This window comes from Mustela nigripes, chromosome 14 (genome assembly GCF_022355385.1).
Source record: "Mustela nigripes isolate SB6536 chromosome 14, MUSNIG.SB6536, whole genome shotgun sequence".
NCBI lineage: Eukaryota > Metazoa > Chordata > Mammalia > Carnivora > Mustelidae > Mustela > Mustela nigripes.
Window position 1 is genome coordinate 6,604,864 of NC_081570.1, and position 23,972 is coordinate 6,628,835.

General features: G+C 48.4%; 1 protein-coding gene and 1 non-coding gene across 5 annotated transcripts in view; one reads left to right on the top strand and one right to left on the bottom strand.

Annotated features, from left to right (window-relative positions):
* Nucleotides 1-23,972, bottom strand: part of CLSTN1 (calsyntenin 1) — a 78,696-nt gene that overhangs the window by 23,124 nt on the left and 31,600 nt on the right. For 2 of the 4 annotated variants that reach the window (XM_059375108.1, XM_059375106.1), the window contains exons 2-4: nucleotides 14,320-14,442; nucleotides 1,617-1,646; nucleotides 218-413 (exon numbers count right to left, since the gene is read on the bottom strand). In XM_059375108.1, coding sequence (XP_059231091.1) covers nucleotides 218-413; nucleotides 1,617-1,646; nucleotides 14,320-14,442 — 349 coding nt within the window. The remainder of the gene's footprint in view (nucleotides 1-217; nucleotides 414-1,616; nucleotides 1,647-14,319; nucleotides 14,443-23,972) is intronic. The other 2 variants (XM_059375109.1, XM_059375107.1) reach the window with 1 other exon arrangement.
* On the top strand, nucleotides 11,644-11,769 carry LOC132002385 (small nucleolar RNA SNORA40). The gene has a single exon (XR_009399871.1). It is a non-coding gene; the product is annotated as a small nucleolar RNA SNORA40 (small nucleolar RNA).

The following is a 23,972-nucleotide window of genomic DNA, read 5'->3' on the forward strand; positions in this document are numbered from 1 at the left end:
TCAGGGGTCCTGGGATCGAGCCCTCCGTCCTGCTCTCCACTCAGCAGGGAGTCTGCTCCTCCCTCTCCCCCTCGCTCTCTCTCCTTATGCTCTCTCTCCCTCTTCCTGCCTCTGCCTCAAATTAAATAAATCTTAAAACGAACCCCACGGAGCCTTGGGGACAGGGACAAGGGTCGGGACTGCTCTCCACCCGTGCCTCCCTGCCGGGCTTACTTACTTATGCGACTTTTTCACATTGGCGCCATCCGGCCCCTTGCCACAGTCATAGGCCTGGATGGTGAATGTGTAGTCTTTCTGCAGCTCGCAGTCCAGTTTCTCTTTTGAGCGGATGAGTCCCTCGCCAGTGGACTTATCCACTACCACTGCGTCAAAGGGGACATTCTGCCCGTGAATTTTAAATCCACAAATCTCACCTAGGGAGTCAAAGCAGCGCAGGTTAGAATTTCTGCCCCCCGAGTCTGCAGGTACCCCCGCCCTCCCCTCTACTCCCCTCCCCAGCCCCACGCCCCCCAAAAGAAAAGAAACGACAACAGTCCAGCAGCCAGGGGTTCAGAGGGTCTGTGGACAAAGCAAGGGCACTGTGCTTTGACGGGGTAAGTTCTGGGGCTTTAGTAAAAAGAAGCATGTTCTGGCTTTCCAAGCAACTTGCTTAACTTTGCATCCATTCATGCGGGAGTACAAAAGAGAAAAAGAGAAAATATAGACAGGCATTTCACAGGAGTACTTAAGACAGCTCCAGGGTAAAAGCAGTCTCATTAGCAAACATCTGTGGCCTGATAACACAGAGGAACTGTCCCCAGCTACTGGGGACAGCGGGCAGCCATTTTGATTTGGACCAGAGAGAAGGCTAAAATGCAGTTAAGTGTCGAGAGAGGAAGAAGTGTGACATATAGGTTCAGCATCATAATTACAGAAATTCTGTCCAGAAAAAAAAAAAAAAAGGAAAAAAGAAAGAAAAATCAAAAGAAACAAGTCTTCCTGTGCAATGAGCCTGGCTAAAATTAGGGAATCAAAACAAACTACCAAATGAGAAAGGTAGAAATACCAACTTCTCAGGCATCCATTTCAACGGCTACAGTCTACTGTTAAGATCAGTTCTGTCACGGGGAGGGATTGGCTAGACTCGTTTCTGAAACTAGACTATTGGACCTAAAAAGAAGCCTGCCTGGGGACATCAGTACATGGAAGCTGGCTCAGAGCTTAATTAGGGGTGAAAATCTATGTTTCCATTCTTGCCTGTGGGAGAACACACATAAATGTTTTCTTGTACGTATCAAACTTCAGAAAAATGTATTTCACATAAAAATAAGACTGCCCTCTTCCAAAATTACAACTCACAGAAAACAGTTACAAAGTGAATCTCTGAAGTTCAATTGAGGAAAAAAATGTACATTATCCATACAGTTCAAATGGATGTCTGATGTCCAGATATTTCTAACCAAGGGTTTGGTTACATACAATTTCCATCAAGATATTTAAAAATAGAAACAAAATAGGAGAATAAATCAGGGTAAAAGAACATGACAGTTTCTTCTGTTTAAGGGCTGATTCCCAATTTTATAAACAAAGTTAGTGGGTTAATAATCATAAGAGGGATAGAAAGAACCCTTCATCACCTTCTTTGGTGACTGTCACCTCAAAACTCTCTAAAGGAAGAAAAGACAAACCCACGTCAGTAATGCAGGAAGAATAAAGACGGAACAATAAGGAAAAAAAGTCAAAGATGCACATATTTACACAGAAAAGCTTGACGTCATTCAACAGTGAGCCCAGGAGCCCCTCGCTGGAATGGCCACGGCGAGCCAGGTCCTCAGAAGCACAAATGTCTCTGACCCCAACACCACACACTGCGAGATGCTGAAATCATGCCGACCTGGACGTGAAATCTGTAAAATTTCATGTCGCCCTCCGGTGCTGTCTGGACCATTTTTAACGACCACTCTCACGGTACGGTTAATAAGTAAGCCTATGTATTATTTTTACAGGTTTCAGACTTTTTATTTTCACACTAAGTTCTTGTGGCCCGATTCTGGAAACATTTCACCCAGCACAGGATTTGGTGAAACAACAACAAAAACCAGACCTCTAGAGCAAAGGGTTTTAACACTTTGTTTTTGAGCTGCAGAAATAACCACATTTTCTAATCTGAAGGACCCACAAAAGCAACACATTTGCTTGAATATGAACTGAAACCAGATTCGGTCCTAACTGCAGTGACGCCACAATGAGCACGGCTTTTAGTGAAGACACTGTTCTCCGAAGTCAGCCGCTGCTTGCTTGGCCCCTACCCGCGGCTACACAGAGCAGCGGCCCGCACACAGCACTCAGGAGGTCAGGAGGTCGGCAGTTCCACTGCCTCTTCGGGACGGAGCTGGCCTCAATGGGACATCTCCTCTCCCCCAAAGGCAACATACCTGAATTCCCTTGCTTTCCAATGGTTTTACCAAATATTTGTTCATCCCTGAACAGTGTTTCATTTTGCTTGTTTGTGAGGTCTGAAAAATGGTATCACGTGGTATGCAATTTTTGTGACTTGCTTTGTTGTTGTTGCTTTAAAGTTTTTTTATTCAATTTTTTCTTTTCATTTTAAGTAGGCTCCACACTGGGCAGGAACCTCCTTAAAATGCAGGGCTCGTACCCACAACCTCGAGATCAAGACCTGAGCTGAGATCAAGACTTGAACGCCTAACTGACTGAGGCCCCCAGACGCCCCTACTTTATTTTTTTAAGTAGGCTCCATGTCCAGCATGGGACTTGAACTCACAGCCTTGTGATCGAGAGCGGTATGCTCTACTGACTGAGCCCACCAGTGCCCCGTGACTTGCTTTTTCACTCAACCTTGTGCATCTAAAAGTCGTTCATCCGTGGTGGGCACAGAAGACAGTTTATTTCTTTCACTACATTCGTGAGAATCCAAGGAGTTAGAGCTGGTAAAGTGCTTAGAACACGGCCTGGCATCAAGAAAGCACTCAACAGATGTTCACTATTACTGTATTTTCCACCAAGTGAGTGTGCCATTATTCCCTGTTTTTGCTGCTGAACAACGCTGTTCGTGCTTTCTCCCGCACATTCACAGCCACTACAGGCCCCGGACTGCCCCAAACTGGAGCCACCAGCGCACATGAGCTGTTTAAAATGAAACTAAAATTCATATTAAAATTGAATAATCCTGGGGTTCCTGGTGGCTCAGTCGGTGACGTGTCTGCCTTCAGCTCTGGTCACAATCTCAGGATCCTGGGATGGAGCCCTGCATCCAGCTCCCTGCTTAGCGGGGAGCCTGCTTCTCCCTCTGCCTCTGCCCCCCCCCCCCCAACTTGTGCTCTCTCTAATAAATAAATAAAACCTTTTTAAAAAATTGACTAATATTAAAAATCAGTTCCTCAAGTGCCCTGGCTGCCGCATGCCAGGTGCTCAGCGGCCACACATGACGCATAGCTACGGAGTGTGGGAGGTGGACAGAGCTGCTCGGAGTCCGGGCAGACAAACTACGGCCCGCACACCAACCTCAGCCTCTGTGTGTGTTCTCCAACAGCCTGGAAGCTAAGAGTGGTTTTTACTTTTTAAAATATTTGTGACACAAGCAAATTGTTTGAAATTCACAGTTCAGGGTCTGTAAGTAATGTTTTATTGGAACACAGACATGCTCATTTATTTATGTACGGTTTACGGCTGCTTTTCCACTCCAGTGGCAAACCTGGGTCACCGCCAAGAGAGGCCCTATGGGCCACAAAGTCTAAAACACTACCAGCCGCTTGCAGAAGTCGGCTGATCGCGAACAGATACACCTCTGCGTAGAGCCTCTGCGTACAGAACTGCTGAGGGCCAGGTTTGGCAAAATTTCCAGAATGACCTCATTCACTCTTTTATGTTTGCGCTTCTTTTAGGCGTATATTAATACTGCACAGTGCATTTTAAGGTAAGTCAAGTTGCTCACTTTTCCACTCGAAGTCTGCTCTTCTAAGGAGGCAACAGTGATCCAGACACACATTATCTGAGCTGGCACACCTGAGAGTGACAGCGGGGGCCTTCCTGCAAAGGCTGCTGCACAGGGGAGTGCAGATTTCGGACCCTGCCCTGAGGTATCTGACGTAGGCAATGCCGCCCACACAGTGTGTTGTTGAATAAAAGGATAAAGAGGCTCATTCAGGCAACGTCCTGGAGACTATGAGATTATCACAAGGAGTGGAACTGTTTGCCAAAAGATGTACACTCCCTCTCTCCTCTGAGACACCAGGCTGGGAGGTGGGAGGAGGGGAACACAGAGTGCGTAGGAAGGCAATGGGGTGTTTCAATTTTATATTTCAGTGTTCAGGGGAGGTTTCATTGATAATGTCGGAGTAAAAACCAGAGGGAAGGATGGGAGCAAGCCACATGATTATCGAGGGATGAATTTCAGAGCGGCATTAGCAAGTACAACAAGTGCAAAGGCCCTGGGGCAGGCCAGGGCCTGGCCTGGCTTAGGAACAAGGAAGCCGATGCTGCTGCAGTGGCTGGGCAAAGGAGGCCAGCAGAGGAGGTCCGCCAAAGACACGGAGCCTGAAGCTACAGAGGCTGCTACAAGAACTGCACTTGTCCTCCGAGTGAGAAGGAAATGACTGGGACGTTTTATGCAGAGAAAAAAATGTGGCTTCTATTCTGAAAGAATCCAACTGGCTGATGTGTTAGAAACAAGTCTACAAGTAGGCAAGGATGGTTACTGGAGTAATGCAGGCACGAGAAGCTGGAAGTCAGAATGGGGGGGGCGGTGAGAAGTGGTTGGAGTCGGGCTGTGCTCTGAAGGTACGGACAAGGCCGTGGGATTATGAGTGCGAAACCCAAGCATGACTAAGTTCCCTGCAGCCGACATGGGAGAGAGCGCGGACGGAGGTCTGGATCGGGGAATGGGAACGCGAGCTACAGCTCTGAACATGCGTCTGTACTCCAGTGGGTCACGAAATAGCCTCTCAAACGGAGTGATCACCAAATAAAAGAACATAAATTATTCTGAAATGCCTGTATTCCCAGGCTGCTCTCTAAGAGACCAGATTCATCTATAATGAGAACAGCAAAAGTGTGTACTTCTGTCTTTCCTATGTACCCCCGCCTGTTTTCAGTGTTTAAGCGGCTCCTTGAATCGTGGACTGCTCCAAGAGGATTAGGCGCTTCAAATCCACGCACTTATCGAATTGCCAGCAGGCTGGGTCCTCTTGCCTAGAACGACTTTAGACGCCGTCTGGCCAGGGGGCTTGCTGCAGCAGGAGCAGCGCCGGCTTCACGCTCGGGCAGACCTGGGTCTTCCGTACCAGCTGCGTAACCCTCCGCGTCACTAAGCCCGCCGAGCCACCATCTGCAGACCTGGTAGCAGACCATCTCTTCCTCCCAGCCACAGCCCCCAATTTTGTGTGTGTGTGTGTGTGTGTGTGTGTGTGAGACAGAGAGTGCACAAGCAGAGGCAGTGGCAGGCAGAGGGAGAGGGAGAAGCAGGCTCCCCACTAAGCAGAGAGCCTGATGCGGGACTCGATCCCAGGATCCGGGGATCATGACCTGAGCTGAAGGCAGAGAGGCTTTAACCCACTGAGCCACCCAGGCGCCCCCATGACCCCGATTTGAATGAGGAAGATGGGCATGAGTGGAGGAAGGCGAGGGGCAAGTAAACAAAATCCTGCAGTATCTCTGATGGCATCTGAAACGAGTTCATCCAAGGCAGCTTCAGGAAGAAACATTTAAGGGAGCTTCAGGACAGGCCAGACTTGGTAGTCTGCTGGACAGACAGAGAGGAGTCTGGGGCAACCCCCAGGGTGTGGCTGCTGGTACCGGTTAGGGAACCAGGGCACAGAGGAAGGTGAGGCACTCTGGGGTCTGTTTCACTTACTCCCCCAAATGCCAGCTGGTTTGTCTGCTGGAGTATATTTAGGCCACTTCCATCCACAGGTTAGCGATCCCTAATAGACAGGCTTTCCTTAACATCGCTGTGGGAACAATACACAGCCAACAAAGTGAAAAATTCCTTCAGAATTTTCACAGTGAGGATTCTACTGCCTCTCCAACTACACTCCATTTATGATCCTCCTTCCCCCAGCTGGGACCAGTTTCTGTTACTTTCTGTCCCCATTCTCCCAGGAGCCGATTTTTTATTTTTACATTTATTTATTTATTTAATTTAAGATTTTATTTATTTATTTGACAGAGAGACACAGCGAGAGAGGGAACACAAGCAGGGGGAGTGGGAGAGGGAGAAGCAGGCTTCCCGCTGAGCAGAGAGCCCAACACAGGGCTCGACCCCAGGAGCCCGGGACCACCTCCCAAAGCCAAAGGCAGATGCCCAACAACTGAGCCGCCCAGGTGTCCGGGAGCTGATACTTTAAGCTTCTAAGCTGTCAGGATCCATTCTTCTGTGCTCTTTCCTCCATCCTGGACCCACAGCTCTATGGCACACGACCGTTACGTGTGTATTACACGCATCCCATGGGTCACATCGCAGTGACCACGTGTGCATCTCTGTCCCTGTGTTCCCCGCCTGCTCCCCTGGACTCCGCCCTCTCTCAGCCTTCGCAAGACGGACGTCTCAGAATCACCTCTCCCATTCTGCTTCCTGCCCTGCCCCTTCCCAGCCAATTGAGAACCCCTACTCCTGCTCTGCTAGGTGAGTCGACGGGAGCCCCGCTCCCAGCACATGTGACAGGGCCCACCAGCTTTCCCAGAGGGCCTCTCCAGCCTACACTGACCTCGAACGCCCTAGCCCTTGCCCCGCTCCCTCTCCTCTCATTCTCCGAGAGCATCTAAAATAATCAAAAGAACTTTACTGAAGCTTTTTTTTTTTTAAGCAAAACCTAAAAATGTGACAATGGTTAAACCCAACAATGTACAGACTTGACTTCTCGATGTCCAGCGTTCTCAGCTGACACCTTCCTCATCCATCCCTTGGAGAAAGCTCAGCTTCAAGCCGGCCCTGCCTTCTCTCTGTGTCTTCTTCCTAATCAGAATACGGTCTCACACTACACTACTCTCCCCAAATGGGAGGGGTGTCTCTTATGCCTACTGGCTCCCAGCTCCCAGTCCTGCCCTTACATGCACTCCTTACGGTACTAGGACAGTTAGGGTTCTGTGGACACAAAGGAAGCCCACTCCAGCTAACTTGGGCAAAAAGGGACTTTGGCGAAAAGCCATCAGCAGCTTGTGGAACAGACTTCGAAGCCAGAGAAAAGGACCTGGGAAGAGCCAGAAACCAAGGCAGGAATAGGGGCCGTAACACTCCCAGAGCAAAAACGACCTGGGTGGGTGGAACCGAACTGCAAACAGTATCCGCGTCTTTGTCCCTCTGCTCAATATTCGTACCCACGGAGGGAGCACCTGGTTGGCCAAGCTTGGGTGGTGCATGCAGCTGGCCGGGGAAGGCATGGTGACGGACTGCAGATCCACCAACCTGAACCAGGAGGAAAGAGGTCGGGGGCTGTTAAGAAGGAAAAACAGACATTTGCTGAGCAGCAAGTGTCCACTACCATGTCCCTGCTAGTCCCACTCTTGTCCCTAACCTGCTTCTCTCCGCACAGCCTTGGGGCCCGTGCTCGCCAGCTCGGTGTCCAGGCTGACCCTTATTTCCGGTGACCTCGGACTCCTCCGCTGACTAATCCAGGCTGACCTCTGGGACAAGCTCACACGTGGCTCTAATCAGAGCAGTTCCCGGTTCCAGCGCACGGGAGAGCAGCAGCCACACACACCCAAGCCTGACACCCTCCAAGCCCCTCACTGGGTATAGCCACGACCCCCCCATTTCCGTGTGCCAAGAACTGCCTGAGAAGCTGGTTAAAAACATGCTTTGTTGAGCTCCGTCCACAGACATTCCAACTCCACGGCTCTGGGGTGGAAGCCAGTAAATCTGCCGTTTTAACCAGGGTCACCAGAGAGCTCGGACGCATGAGAACGGAGTCTACGCTCGAGAGACTGGCTGGTCAGGGGTTTCCAAACCCTGCTGGCTGGATCCAGATTTCTTGGGCCCTCCTCCTGGATGTATAGACTCTGACAGCGGAGTCTACAATTGCACTCCCCGCGCAGGCCCAGCTGACCCGGACACGGTATTAAAAACCACACGTGCAGGAACATCCCATCTACTCAGGATGGCAGCAGAAATCCCATGGCCCCAAACTCACTTCCAACCCTCTGCCCCCGCACTGTGTGCTCACTCCACACGCCCCGAGAGCTGACTCCTCATCCCCCTTCAGAAGCCCCTCCAGTCCCCACCCCACTCGGCGGGTCCCCCACCTTCACCGCCAGCTGTGTCAGCTCTGCTCATCTGTAAAGCCCGGTCACCTCTGTACCTTCCTGAACCCACACCGTCTCGCCTTTTTTGGACTCCAGCCCAGACTGTGCTGCCGTGCTCTCTTGGCCCTAAATTATGAACGCCAGGTAACCCCCACTTAACTCTCGGTCAACACTGGTTTTGCCTTTCCACCTAGATTATCGGCGCTTTGAGAACAGGGACCAACTTCTATGCTCTTTTTCCATTTTGCGGGAGACCTGGCATGGCTACCTAATATTTAGTGGTTACTATCTCAAACCTCTCCTGAAGGCAACTGATTTCCCTCGGGGTGCCCGGGTGGCTCAGTGGGTTAAGCCTCTGCCTTCAGCTCAGGTCATGATCCCAGGGTCCTGGGATGGAGCCCCACTGTTCAGGACAGAGCCTGCTTCTCCCTTTCCCTCTGCCTACTTGTGCTCTATCTCTATCAAATAAATAAATAAAATCTTAAAAAAAAAAAAAAAAAAGAATTCCCTCTAGTCCATAACTTAACATGGAGTTTCTGGCCTAACACCCAGATTCCAAAAACTGCTAACTCAATGGAGAACTACCTTATGTTAGGCTGAATGACATGAAATTTCCAGCTATTTTTTTCTATCCTATTTTTTCAAATATTTTGATATTTTCAACACAGAACAATGATGATTTCATGGGGCTTAACCAAATCTATCCAACCCATTGTGGCAAACACGTCTGCCCAGTTGTGTCTGCTAAAAAAACAGCAGAATGGGGTGGTGACGTGTGGCAGTTGGCCCCACTGGCCATCCTCAGGCCACATGAGTCACACAAATGATAGAATATGGAGGAAAGTATCACAGATCTGAGCTGGTCCTAAGTAAGTATCGAGATAAAGTTCCCATTCTTGCCCTGAAATGTCTTTTGGATTCTCTTCTTATTCTGTTTAACATCTTATAAATGACCCGAACTCCATCTGGGAAGGCAGGAAGTGAGTGCTGGGCTGGAACCCCGTGGTAAAGGGAAGAGCCTGCAAACAAGGGACCGGGGGTTGGGGGGGGGTGCTCGACCTTCTCCTCCAGGCAGCGAGGAGGGGTGGCTATCAAAAGAGCGGAACAAGGCCTGTGTGAGGGGTGCGGGCTTCTAATTCCCCATTGAACATATAAAACACATGACATACTTTCATACCCACATCTACTCAGGCAATCAGATTACAGAAAAGGGGTTGAGTAAGGAATTGACTCATTTTAATTTCCTAGAATAGCTGACAAGTGCTAAGACTTTAGGTTCTGGGTTTCGCCCAAGGAAGCAATCTGGGCTGGACCCTGTGTGTCCAACATGAGCGTCTGACTGGATCCCGCTGACAGCGCACTCGGGTGACCACGCTTCCAACGCCCCATGCATTTATCTCGGGGCTTTGACCGGTGAACTCCGGCGGCTGCCCACACTCCCGGCCCGTGACGGGCTATGACTGTGAGCCGGGACGTTTACGCTGTTTCAAAGATAACGTGAGGGAAGTGGACTCGGCAAATGCACGAATCCACTCTGGAGCCAGACCGTCTGGCTTGAAGGAGGCACCACCGCTTCTGAGCTGGGTGACCTTGGGCAAAGCCTCTCATTCCTTCCACGCATGTTTGGGGAGCACTGGCTACACCCACATGCCGGCCGGGGCGCTGGGGATCAGCGAGGAACAAGGCTGTCACGCTGCTGACGGACCCTCTCTCATCTCCGGTCCCTCAGTGGAAGCCAGTAGCAGCGACAGTCCCCACCGCGGAGGCTGCTGAACCCACGTATGGCCCTTAGGACAGCCTCTGCCCCGTGCTGGGCAAGCACCGGGTGCTCCCACGGCCACAGCACCAGCACCAGCATGGTGTAAACTAAACCCCATGTCATCACCAGAACCAATCTGAGATCAAAATAAGCCCCCAGATGGGGCCTCCGTCTTATCCAAAAAACTATTTAAGAAACTCCATGAGAAAACGGAGCACTACGAAGACTATTACAGAAAGACAGAAAACTATTTCTCACAGAAGGTTAAATAAAAAAATGTTTCTAGAATATTCTATCCTTAACAACAGCAGCAGACTCTGTATAGAGCACTTACTATGTACCAGGCATTGTTTTGAGCTCCTCATATTTATAAATAAGTGAATGATCCCCAAACCCTTGAGGTATGTGACGTCACTCTCCTTGTTTTACAACAGATGAAAGCGGGACCAGAGATGCTTAGTCATCTGCCCAAGGTCATCCAGCCAGTAGTTGGCTGAGGCAGGACTCAAGGCCAGGCTGGGGTGGGTGTTCCTGACGCACCTGCCAGCTACGGCCTCAGCGGGGGCAGTGTTCTGTGCAGCGGCCGGATGGGTGCTATGGCAACAGAGGAGGGAAGGAGGCCTGGCAGCTGCTCCCCTCGAGGGATGCTCTAGTAAGAGTGTTTGCGTAGCGTCTCCACTCCTAGGCATACACCCAAGCACACCGCAGACCTCCGTCCACGCAGACTTGAACGCTAACGTTCCCTTCAGCAGGATTTGAAACCGTGCTAATGCGCGTCAGCTGAGGAGCGGATACATGGGGAATGAGGTATGTCCCCGCGATGGAATGTTATTTGGCAATAAAAAGAGAGGACGGACGCGTGTGACGACCGAAGCATGGGTGAAGTTTAAACTACCACGGCAAGTGGAAGACACGCGTCACAACAAATCCAGAATAAATCCACAGACACGAACTACATCAGGGGCTGCCAAAGGGCAGGGGAACAGGAAGTGGCTGCTTGTGGCTACAGGGTCTTCTCTGAGGGCGATGAAAATGTTCTGGAATCAGACAGTGGTTGACAATCCTGTGAATATACTCAAACCCGGTGAACCGTATACTTTCATGCTGTGTGGACTTTATGCCGAGTAGACTGTATTTTTTAAAAAGAATATAAGAATAACGGGTCCTCTGTGAAAACCTCCAGAAGGAAAGGGCGGATTTGCCCGTCTACTGTGGCAAATACAATGACGCTACCACTATGACTTGGCTCTTAACTCCTTCTCTTACTAGTTTCTCAAATCTCACTATGTTAACTTCCGCACATCAATGAAAAACCAGCTGGAAAAATAAATAAATAAATAAACAGCTGGGAACCCCTAAAAACACACAACTTTAAAATAAGTATTACTTCATTCATGACAATACATTAGGTTTTGATAAATGCTGCAATAACATTCAATCCAATGAGAAAGAAAAAATACGATGACATTTTATTAATATGACATTTTCCTTCAAAGTGCATTTCACTTCCTGCTTCCATTCAGCTTCCTGCCATGCCCACCATGGCTTCATCCCCGCAAAGAGCTGCCCTGCCTCTGACACATGCTGACAGATGAGGTCACTGCTCTGTGGTCCAGCTTCCTTTCCTTAAAAGGGGGAGGGCAGAAAGCTCTTGCGTTTGCTTTTGTTTGGTTTGTGGACAAAGACTTAGGCAAAAGCACAAGACAAGTGCTGTCTCGAAGCCCAGAACTCACCGTTCAGTCTGAGTGTTGATACGGATAAGAAGGAACGGACACCTAAAACGGGGGAAAGTCATGGTGGGGATGCTGGTCATCAGGAAGCTGGGGTCCAGGACCACAAAATGACGAAAAGCACACGACAGAAGGGAAAGCTAAGCTACACTGAATTTAATATTCTAATTTTTATGTTGACATGAAACAAACATGCTTCCTTTTTTCGGGCTTTTCACTTGAGAACACCATGTCTGGACTTCAAGGTGTTGGTGTATCCCCCAGGCCTGCCCAGTGCTGGGATGAGAGTTCCGGGGTATACACGGTTTGAACTTCTTCATGTTAAGAGGGTGTCTGAAATCAGAACCAGGCAGATCCAACTACTTCGACCTAAAACACGAGGGGAACTTTTGAAGTGTGTCCATATTCAAGTGGGGGTCAAAGGAGCCCAACCACAAGAATTGTGAGTGAGGCAGTGACAAGTGGGACCGAATCAAAGTTCTTTCGGAAAGGGCTATACTGGAGACTGCGATTCCGACTCTGGAAGAACTACAGTGGCTGGGAGTGGAAAGACTCACATACGAAATTCCTTACATAAAAATGTACTGACTTGGGCGCCTGGCTGGCTCAGTGGGTTAAAGCCTCTGCATTCAGCTCAGGTTGTGGTTCCAGGATACTGGGGTCGAGCCCCGCATCGGGCTCTCTGCTCAGCAGGGAGCCTGCTTCCCTTCCTCTCTCTCTGCCTGCCTCTCTGCCTACTTGTGGTCTCTGTCAAATAAATAAATAAAATCTTAAAAAAAAAAATGTACTGACTTTAAGACAAAAGAAACAAACGAAGCGGGGATGGCGGGAAGTGGGCTTACCTCACGGCACTGGACGGTCACACACAAGTGTGTGTTTGTAAAGCACTCAGAACAGTGCTGGGAACGTCACAAAGGCTTTACACACGTTCCGTGTTATTAGTGGAGCAGGAGGTGGCTCTAGACATAACAGGTCTGCAGCACATACTCCAGAGACCTGAGCGAGGGAGCCTGGAACCCCGACTGCAGTCAGTTCTTAAAATGCACAGAATATGTAAGTCCGCTCAAAAACACAAGCGAGATGAGCCGATAAGGTTACTTAGACAACACTAAATGTCCCACCCCCGAGAACTGAACACAATAACCAATACGGTACCCATGGGAGGTCGGTGTATAAATATATACACGACACCCACCCCCCAAAACCTACGTAGTTACAGAGAAAACCAATGTGCAATGTTGAAGCAGTTTTAAATCTGGGGGAAAAAATGAAACAAACCACCCCAGCTGGCAGACAAACACTATGTGTTCACAGCACAGAGCGCTTCCACTCCAGGCCATCTCATTGGGTTTCTCTGTAAAAACCAATAAACAGGTAAAACTGATGGGTCTGTCTCCACCACTGACTCGAGTAATGCAAACTGGTGCTCGGGTTATGTTCCTGAGGAAGGGATGCGGCACTCGAACAGAGTGTGAGGAGCACATTCATTGTAAAAACTGCTCTTCAGAAATGACCACATATTCACTTTACCACAGTAAAATTAATGTTTGATAGAATTACATGAGCTCGCTGAATTGTCCTTATCTGTCCCTAGGCAAAGAGAACTCCTTCTTTAATATGAGAAACTGTGTTGGGGAAAAATATCCTGCAAAAACTAGTCTTTAAAAAAATTACCGGGGGCGCCTAGGTGGCTCAGTGGTTTGGGCTGCTGCCTTGGGCTCAGGTCATGATCTCAGGATCCTGGGATCGAGCCCCGCGCATCGGGCTCCCTGCTCCGCAGGAAGCCTGCTTCCTTCTCTCTCTCTCTCTCTGCCTGCCTCTCTGCCTACTTGTGATCTCTGTCTGTCAAATAAATAAATAAAATCTTTAAAAAAAAAAAATTACCATCACAATGTCAGTTTTGACTCTGAGGCCAAGCTCCCCCCAGCTAAGGGAGCTACTACGGTCACTGTGTAGAAGCAGGCACAGTTCTGATCTGGCAAGTGCTTTTAAATGTTATAAAGCAGAAAACCTGCAAAGCAATCCCAGAGATTCATCTCTTATAAATACTCAGGTTACAACCTTGCGAAGCAACTCACGTTAAAAATTTATTAAGAGTAAAAACCTAAACCAAAAGGATTCCTCTACAAACACAGCTCTGTTTTTCAGCTCAGTCTCTCCCGGTACCTGACGTCTGGGTGACGCAAGGACACCCTCAAGCCACTCACGAGCCAGCAGCATCAGGGAACAGGTCAGAGCAGATCCAGAGGCCCCCCCCCAACCCCCCTTCCCAGATCCGCACTGTAACACGAGCCTCAGGGGCTCTGTGCACACACTAGTCTGAGATACCCTGGTCTACGTGTTCTCTATCTGGTCACACCAAGGACCACGATGATGAGATAAATACTTTGCTTTTCAGCAAGGACAGGCTTTTTTTCAGCTACTCCAACTATTAAAATCCAAAGAAAAAAGTGTCGTTACACAGAAGCCACAAACCCCTCTCAGCTATCAGATGTTTTCAGAAAAGCTCAGATATAATCTGAGCGGGACACGTGAGATGCTTTGCACCGCAGTCCGTATTTGTCAACCGTGAGACGAAAGCCCCATTCGTACCTGCGAATCGCAGAGGCGCGTCTTTATCGAGGGCAATCAGCGGAGGGTCGAGGAGCACCGCGTTATCGTTTTCTGTGATTATGCCATGATAGGTGGGCTCGAGCCACGGTTTGTGCTTGTTAGCTGTGTATGAAAAAGAGAAAAAGAAGAAACGGAAGAGACCAGGTCAGAATCATTACTTTAAACTCCACTGCTTTCAAAGGCACACATCTGTTACTAAAATAATAAAACACTTATGAGTCTGGAAGGCAACACTTGTTTTTTTGTTTTGTTTTGTTTTGTTTTAATTTATTTGAGAGAGTGAGAGAGAGCGCACGAGCAGGGGGCATTGGCAGAGGGAGAGGGAGAAGCAGACTCCCAGCTGAGCAGGGAGCCTGACATAGGGCTCAATTCTAGGGCCCCAAGATCATGACTTGAGCTGAAGGCAGATGTTTAACCAACTGAGCCACCCAGACACCCAACACTTGTATGAAGATCCTAATGGGATGAAATTCTGAATTCCAGAGTAAGTAATGTAGAAACCAAATCTATGAAGTAGTGAGAATTAAGAAATAAACTACACTAGAAATTAAAAGACTGATGGCTATAGACAAACTATCTGTTTTTAACCAGCACAGGAAAGTTACAAAGAAAAATATACTATCACTTCTTTAGGGCAACAATAATATATTACCTAATTTTAAAACGAGCATTACAAATAAAAATGTAAAAAAAAATTTATGAATATAAAATCACTAATATAGAATATAAATATAACTAAACACAAGATTTCTGAAAAACTTGCCTGTAAACAGTGTTTACAAATAACCCACTTTGAGGGTCAGGTGGTGTCAAGGTCAGATTCCAGCTCCTTTCTATTTCTGGCTGCGTGACCTTGAGCACAGAAGTGTCCCCGTCATCTCAGTCTCATCTGTGCACCAGGGACACGTGCAGAACCTGCGAGGCTGGGGCAGATTCCTGGAGGAGCGACCTGTGTCCTTGCTGGCTAGGCACCGGCACTGACGCTTTGTTCCTAAGGTAAGAACTGCCACGCTGCCCTCCGCTCCCCGGAAGAAATCCGTTTCTTTCCTCTCCCTTTTGCCTCGGGCTCGGCTCCCAGGGGGCCTGGGCACGACCTTCTCCATGATGGGAGCCATGATGGGATCCTACGTGTCTGTGGTCGTGGGATGACCACCATGGGACCACGGGAGACTGGGCTTCGCCTGCATTTACCCCGAGGAGGCGCACGGCGGGGCGGAGCCCGTGTGCCATCCCACGTGCACGCGGAAGCTGCTACCATCCCGCTGACACTTACGCATCCCTTTTCTAAACCAAGAGCAAATCCCAATGTCTTCACTCTCAAAGGAACCCAGACCCATGGGAGTTGCTGGTTCACGGTTACAGAGTTTGGGGTTTGCAAATTGAAAACCATTCCGGGATGGGCCGCGGCTTCTCGAATGCCTGTGCTGGGCGCAGCGAGCACAAGCGATGGGCGGTTTTACAGGTGTGTCACCACAATTAAAGAAACAAATCCACACACACAATCAATCCAGACAAAGCCAATTCTCATTGTCTGCGCTGCCCACCTGGACGGTTTACAAAATCTAACCAGCTTCATCCGTGCCCCCCCCTCCCCGCATGGGCCCCTCACACGGCACCCAGAGGGACGCTGCTCCACCTCTGCTCCCAGCCCACGGACACCATCTTACTGAGGATCCCACGTGGCTTTTGTTCATGGAGGATCTATTACCTGGAGACCTAATCAGCATCTACTGTGCTCGGGATCAAAATCAGGAAATAGTGTACTATGTATCGGTTCATTTTTAAAAACAACCTATTATGTTAATATAAGTAATGTTTTTGTGGAAGTAACTGTACTTTTTTAAAAACAGAGTTTACAGAGAAGAGCGGCGAGGCGTTACATGTTTGCAGATCTTTCTGCGGTCAGCTGAGTCCTCACTTCTCCCAGCTAGCCCGCTGCACGGTCCCGTGTCTGGCAGCCTCTAGAGAGCTCCAGCAGGCACTCAAGAGAAGAGGAAGAAAAGAAAGGCAAGTAACGTCTTACCGTTATTCAAATAGCTCTGACCTCTTCAGATCTGACAGGCTCTCAGGGGACCCATCACCTCAGGTCTCTGGTGGAACCTTCCCTCCTTCGACTACAGCACCTGCTGCTCTGGTCCCCACTTCCTCTTTTCCTTTTCTTCTCCTACTCCTTGCCACACTGTCAGGGAAAGGGCACTGGTGCCAGTCTGGGGCCTCAGGGCAGGTTACCCAGCTTTCTCTGAGGGCCTCAGTTTCCCCATCCATAAACTGAGGACAGCAGTAGTACCCATCTGATGGGCTGGTTTGGTGAAATGCTCAGGATAGAGTCTGACGCTTAGTAAATGGCATTAGGTGTTGCTAGGACTTCTCTTCCTCCACTCATATGGGAACAAAAACACAGATTCCACGAGAGGGAGACCTCTTGTTCTCAGTTAATTCCCAGCACCTAGCACTGTGTTGTTACTCAGGATTGCTGGGTAGATGGATGAGTATATAAGGCATCTCATGTCCAGTACAATTAAGTCAGTGTTCTGGTTTGTAAATTCTCTCATAGGAAGATAATTTTGGTGCTGAGAACCAAAAAACAGGTAAGTTGTGTGTTTGTTTCTTTTTAAGATTTTATTCATTTATTTGATAGAGACACAGCAAGAGAGGGAACACAAGCAGGCAGAGTGAGAGAGGGAGAAGCAGGCTTCCTACCAGGCAGGGAGCCCGATGCAGGGCTCAATCCCAGGACCCTGGGATCATGACCCGAGCCAAAGGCAGAAGCTTAACGACTGAGCCACCCAGGCACTCCTGATTTGGTGTTTTCAGTATTGGGGAGGTGCTTTTTTCTTTTTTCTTTCTGGCAGGTGGATGTTCGTTCCAAGTAAAGGAGACTAGAGAATCTGGAGGCACAGAATACATCAAAATATTGTGGGACTCCGCCTGGAAAGGGAAGCTGTGATTAGACTATAGGGAGGTGTGTTGTGAAACTAAACACCAACTATAAAGACCAAATATTTGAAGGGCCTTTGGAAAATATGTCCTCCCCGCCCTGCAGCCGGGACAAGAAATTTGCTGAAAAAGAGGATCCAGATGTTAGGCTCCCCCTGCCCTTCTTCAGAAATACAACGCGGGACAGAGGCGAGTCACTGGGGGAAAAACGTGCTGGGGGCCCCCAGTTTGCCGCAGCTGCTGGTCAGAGAAGGTCCCACTGAACACAGGAAATAAGCTCCCTCTGCAGCTGGGCGGAGTGTTTTACCCAGTGGCCGAGACTCCCAGACTCCCCAGACAGCTCCTTACATGGGGCCAAGATAGAGCTAGAATGCGGCCTACAAGTACAGACAATACTGAGAAACGGGCCACCTGAAGGGACCTGGGGCAAAGCCCCCTGGTTTTTGTCACTAATCTCATTTTAAAACAGAAGATGTGAGTCCGACTTACTATTAACCGTGCACCATTAATGGCAATATTTGATTCCGATTTGTTTTCATATTTAAGGTTTTAGTAATAAAGTTATAAGCACAGCAAATAAAGCTGAAGGTCACTCCGGGGTGCGAGTCCGTAAGAGTCCTCATGCATAAGCCGAATGACTGTACTCAGCGCAGCAGGAGTGTGGAAATGCCAGGCCGAGCACACTGCAGGAGGCCTGTGATGGGAGAGAGCGCAGTGTGTGTCCTTCTGCTGCCCTAACGGGAAGGTCCATAGCAGGGTGCCCAGCGGCTCAGCCAGTGGAGCCTGCAACTCTCGATCGCAGGGTGGGGAGTTCGAGCCCCATGCTGGGTGTGGAGATTACTTAAAGATAAAATCTTTGGGAAAAAAAAAAAACGAAAAGAAAAAGAAAAGAAAGGAAGAAAAAAGAAAGGCCTATAGCTGAAAAGAGCTAATGCTTCAAGGCAAAAAGAATTGTATAGCTATATCCCCAGTATTCTATTTTGTAATTTAGCATTTATAAATTGCTCCTTTCAGCCGGCAGTAGAATGAAGAGATTCGACCAGTTCCAAGGACTGAACTTTTAAATATTTAATAAATGATATTTTAAATATTTCATCACATTCAATTGGCCTTATCAAGTATTTATAGAAACAAGTGAATGGTATTTCTGTAATCTTCCCCCCAAAAATCACAAATAAAAGAACATGTCACCTACGTTGAGAGTCACCTGATTCATTTCACCACATTCTAGATCATTAAAAAGTCCACTTGATTTTGAATGGCACAGTCTTAATTAAAATCATGGAATAGCAAGGCGAGTAATCAGACTTTCCATATATCTAAGTTCCATCTAGGGACACACCTGTGATTTTAGGACACGGCTAGTCTTGTGGCTGTGGTAGATTTTATTTTATTTTATTAAAGATTTACTTACTTACTTGAGAGAGAGTGTTAGTGGAGGGAGGGGCAGAGGGAGAGGGAGAAACCCAAGCAGACTCCCCAATGAGCCCAGTGCCCATCACCGGGCTCCATCTCATGGCCCTGAGATCACAACCTGGGCCAAAATCAAGAGTTGGGCCCTTAACTGACTGAGCCACCCATTAAAATCCTAATGCTTTTAATCACCAGAAACTGCCACCAATTTGAAAACCAAGAGGAGGGGCCCCTGGGTGGCTTAGCGGGTTGGGGCATCTGCCTTCGGCTTGGGTCATGATCCCAGTGTCCTGGGATCGAGCCCCACTTTGGGCTCCCTGCTTGGTGGGGAACCTGCTTCTCCCATTCCCCCTGCTTGTGTTCTCTCTCTCTCTCTCTCTCTGTGTGTGTGTGTGTGTGTCAAGTAAATAAATAAATGAAATCTTTTTTAAAAATAAAAATCAAGAGAAAAGGAACGCAACAGTCCATCTCCAGGTTAACTTCAAATAGAATACTTAGGCCTCCTCAGTACATCCCAACCCCGTGGGCTGAGGAGCGGCTGGCCCTTCGTCCAGGCCACACAAGTCACCCACCCTCACAGAGTGGTTCTGGAGCTGGGGTGCTGTGGCCTCGACATCAACCCGGCACCAAGCAGTTCCCCTCTGACTTCTTTCTTCTACTATAAAGAGACATCTGCTGTTTTCGAAAGAGAACTTGATGTGTGCCCCTTCTCATTCCCAGAAACCCAGGTTCATCACACTGGGCCAAGAATGAAGTAATAAATAACAACAGATGAGCATCTTACTCGACTGCCAGCATTTCATAGCAAATCCTACCCAGGGTGACGCTTTCTAGCTTTTCATCTCGGGCTGGCAAAAGAATCTGCAATGAAGGAATGCTGCCGCTAGATGACGACAGGAACCTCTAATGGGCGTGGATGAAGCACTCCAGCCCTCTACCCACGGAAAGAGCTGAAAAGTCATCGCAGTCACCAGGCCCTCTGCTACAGACGATCTGCACAGAAACACGCCCTACACTACGTAAGTATAAAATCTCCAGCTGATTCTTTTTTACCTCAAAGAAAATTTAAAGTAAGTAAAATATACAGCCCCAAAATCAAAATGTAAAAAGGCACACATTCTCAGAGACTCTTCAGTACAGTCCCCAGTCATAAACTCTTATTTAAATCAGACCATCCCCAGTCACTCAAACTAGCTTAAGGTCAAAGGTCCTTTCGGCTTCACATCCCATGGACTTTGATTTTGTTCCAAGAGACCTTTTCTGAAGATCTACTATACATAAGCATACTGCAAGGTGCCGGGCTTTGGGGAATCAAAACACAATCTCGTCAGAGAACACAAACATAGCGACAACCATCTACAACATTCCAAAACGGTGTGGCTGTAACTAAAGGGCTATACAGTGGTAAGAGAACTACAGAAGGGGACTTATCCAGGGTTGGGAACTTCGTCAGTCAGCAGAGGATGACATGACCAAGGAGCCACCATCTCAAATGTGGCCAGGCCCCGGGACAGAGGGAAAGGGTGGGCACTGTGGAGGGTCTTCTCATGGGAGCTACACCTTCCACCCAGAGGGGACACATGGCTTCTAATTCATTCAGCCAGAACTAGCCACATGGCCCCACCCAAGCCCACCAGGGCAGAGAGGCGCCATCCTACCATGTGTCTGGAAGAGGGGCTGGGAATCCCTGAGGGCAGCTCTAGGGTCCATCCAAGTGCAAGTGGAGATCTCCCTAGGTCTCCTGGGAGTGAGGAAGTATTTCAAAGAGAATAAAAATGTGTGTCGGCTCTAAAGGGGGTAAGGCATAGGCCACATTCCGGGACTAGCAAGACTGGGGAATCAGGGCTCTAAGAGTGTAATGAGGGGCAGTCGGAGAGGGGCCGGACTTGAACTTACGGTGAGCGTCCCCCTACACCGGTGAGCTCCCTTGATTCCTCAGACAGCAAGATGCTGTTTTAGAACTTTTAGACAGTGCAGTCTGGGCAGAAAAGGCAGGAACTTTGGGATTGGACAGAATGTAGTAAGGAAGAGCATTTTGTTTCTGATTCGCTCTGTAACGAGGTGTGGATTCTTCAAACACTCCCTGCCTATTTCTGCATCGTAAATCAGGAATGGGATCACCTTCCACAACCTTGTTTGGTGGGTCATAAATAACATTAAGTGAAGAGCCCAGTCCGGGCCTGCCACACAGGTGCTCAGTAAGTACTTGTGGATAGATTAATTATAAGGCAGAGCTAGGTATCAGAAGTAACGGCTAGGACAGAGCTAAGGAGACTCAGGAGGCATTCCCATGATGACCTCCCCATCATCTTCGTGCTGAGTACAGCCCAGAGCTACAGGAAATCCCTACAGTCTCGAACCCTCTTGGGGCCCCACTTTATCCCTTTTACTCAGGAAAGAAAGGTATTAAGTAGTATCATACACAGTAATACTGTTAAGTGTAAAACAAAAAGCTAACAAACAAAAATAAAAAGTGGCATTCTTTTTAGTGAAAGAGGAAACTTTTTAATTAACTGAAGTGACGCTGCATGAAATTTACAAACAGCAGCTCCCCGTTCAGCTGCCTTGTAATGCTCTTGTTAACACAGCATCACTTTCCTCTGACTTTGCAAAACACTTTTTTTAAAAATTACTTTTTTCTAAAATGGGACACTTCAAAAGAACCTCTAGACAAAATATGTAATCATAGGCTTAAGGGTTTCATCACAATCCCAAAGAAATTTAATATTCAGGTGCTGGGAAAATCGCTATTATGTAGCTCAGGGTCTCTCAACAGTTCTGCGCTGATGACTCTCGGTCCGGAGCCGTCCCCGGGCTCTACGAGATGTGTGGCTGCATCGCCAGCCTCCACCCACTAGAGGCCAGCAGCAACCCCCCAGCTGTGACAACCAACAACGTCTCCAGATGTTAACAACGTCTCCAGATGTTGCCAACGTGCCCAGGGGGCAACGCCTTCCCCAGATCCCTCGAGAAGCACTGACATACCCAGTTCGTTAAGGAAAAACAAGGTCTTCCACATTACAATCATTTGCAGGCTTCAAAATATCAATTTTATAATTTATGTGTACATTAATGTGAAGTTCATGTCTATTTATTTTTTTAAAGATTTTATTTATCTATTTATTTACTTAAGAGGGAGAAAGAGACAGGGAGAGCGAACACAAGCAGGGGGAGTAAGAGAGGGAGAAGCAGGCCTCCTGCCAAGCAGGGAGCATGACGTGGGGCTCGATCCCAGGACCCCAGGATGACAACTCGGGCCCAGATGCCTAATGACTGAGGCATTCAGGTGCCCCTGAAATTCATTTTTAAAATAAAACATTTCTGTGTGAAATAATTCCTTAAATTAAGCCAACTACTAGTCTTCTGAGTAGTACAGGGGCAAGTTTCCCGTTTATTCCCTCTTCACGGGACAAGCACTCCGGGGAGGCCGCTGGTCCCTCAAACCGGCCCTGGGGGAGGGCGGGCTGTCAGCCCACACTGGCAGAGCGGACAGCTCCCGTGGTCCCAGGTGGCCGGGAACACGGCCCTGGGGGGGAGGGGGGCATGAGATAAGACAGAGGAAGCGGGAGCGGAATGGATGGGGCGGAGCCTCGATGCACTTCTGTATGCAAAGTGGGGAGGCGGCGAAGGAGTGAGGGAGGGGCTTCCCGGGCGGGGCGGCGCCGAGGGGGGCTGGGAGGCCTCCGGGTGGAAGTGACTGGAGGGGCGAGAGCGGAATCACTGAGCCGGTCGGAGGTCAGCCACAGGTGCCCCATGACCGTGCCGGGGCTGAAAGCTGAGGAGGGACAACAGGACTGGGGAGAATCCAGGGAGAGGGGCTGCTTTTTTCTTTCTTTCACTCATCCACGCAGCCACATATTCCACCCATCGTCTGTCCACTCCCCCATCCATTAGTCCGTCCAACCGTCCGTCCATCCACCCACCCGTCTACTCTTTACCGAGCCCCAGGTGGTCCTCCCTGCTGACAGACAATAGTGGATTAAACAGTCCCTGACCTTGTAGAGCTTATGTTATGGTTGATTAAAATATTCATTTAAAGCACATTCTGCAAAAGAATTCTTAGGGAGTGAAATCACACTTTTTATAAACCCAACTTCTCAAGGATTAAAGGGGGCCTTCTAATCATGCCTTCAAATTCCAACCAAGTTGTTTTAATTGTGGAGTCAAATACAACATAAAATTAACCATCTTAGCCACTGTTAGGTGTACCATTCGTCATCAAACCGAAACTGTCCCTATTAAACCCTAATTCTCTCCCCCCGCCCACCCCCAGCTCCTGGTGACCATTCTGCTTTCTGTCTCTATGAATTTGACTATGTTTGGTATCTCCAGCAGGTAGGTACTTGTGTTATGACTGGTTTATTTCACTTCGCATAATGTCTTCGAGGCTCATTCACGTTATATATTGGTCAGAATGTCCCTCCTTGTCAAGGCTGAACTGTATTCCATTGTGCGGACATACTACACTTCCTTTATCCTCACCCAGTAATGGACACTTGGGTTGCTACACCTTTTGGCTCTTGTGAATAACGCGGTCATGAACATGATAAGTATCTTCTCGAGATCCCGCTTTCAATGCTTTTGGGTAAATACCCAGAAGTGGACAAGCTGGATGCAAGTGATTCTGTTTTCAATGTTTTGAGGTGTTGCCATGCTGTCTTCCACAGCAGCCGCACCATTTTACGTTCCCACCACCGGTGCACGATGGCTCTGGTTTCCCTACATGCCCACCAACACTTACTCTTTTCTGGTTTTGATGGTAGCCATCCTAAGGGGCGTGACCAAATCAGTTTTACATCTAGGAACTTTATCTTCCTATATTATAGAAGATACAAAAGTAGACAGACCAGAATAATGAACTCAGAGTGCCCGTCACTCCACCATTACAATTAGCAACACAGGCCCATCTTGTTTGATTTCTACACCCGCATTCCCGCCAATTTCAAGTATTTTGAAACAAATCCCAAACTTCTTATCACCTCACACCTCAATACTGCAACATACATCTCTAAAAGGTAACAACTCTTTGGGAAACTATAAGGGCATTATCATCTAAGTAACTCACAATTACTTCATAGCATCAAATACCCAGTGAGGAGTCATATTTACCTGGAAGTGCTGCTATAGCAAACGATTTAACCCAATACATCTCACTGGCACGTTTCATCAGAAAGTCTACTGCTCTGAAAGAAAAAACTTTAAACGATAATGTTTTTGTGGTTTCCACAACTTTCCTGACTTTTTCACCAACAGGTATTATTTACTAATCAGGTTTTTCTGTA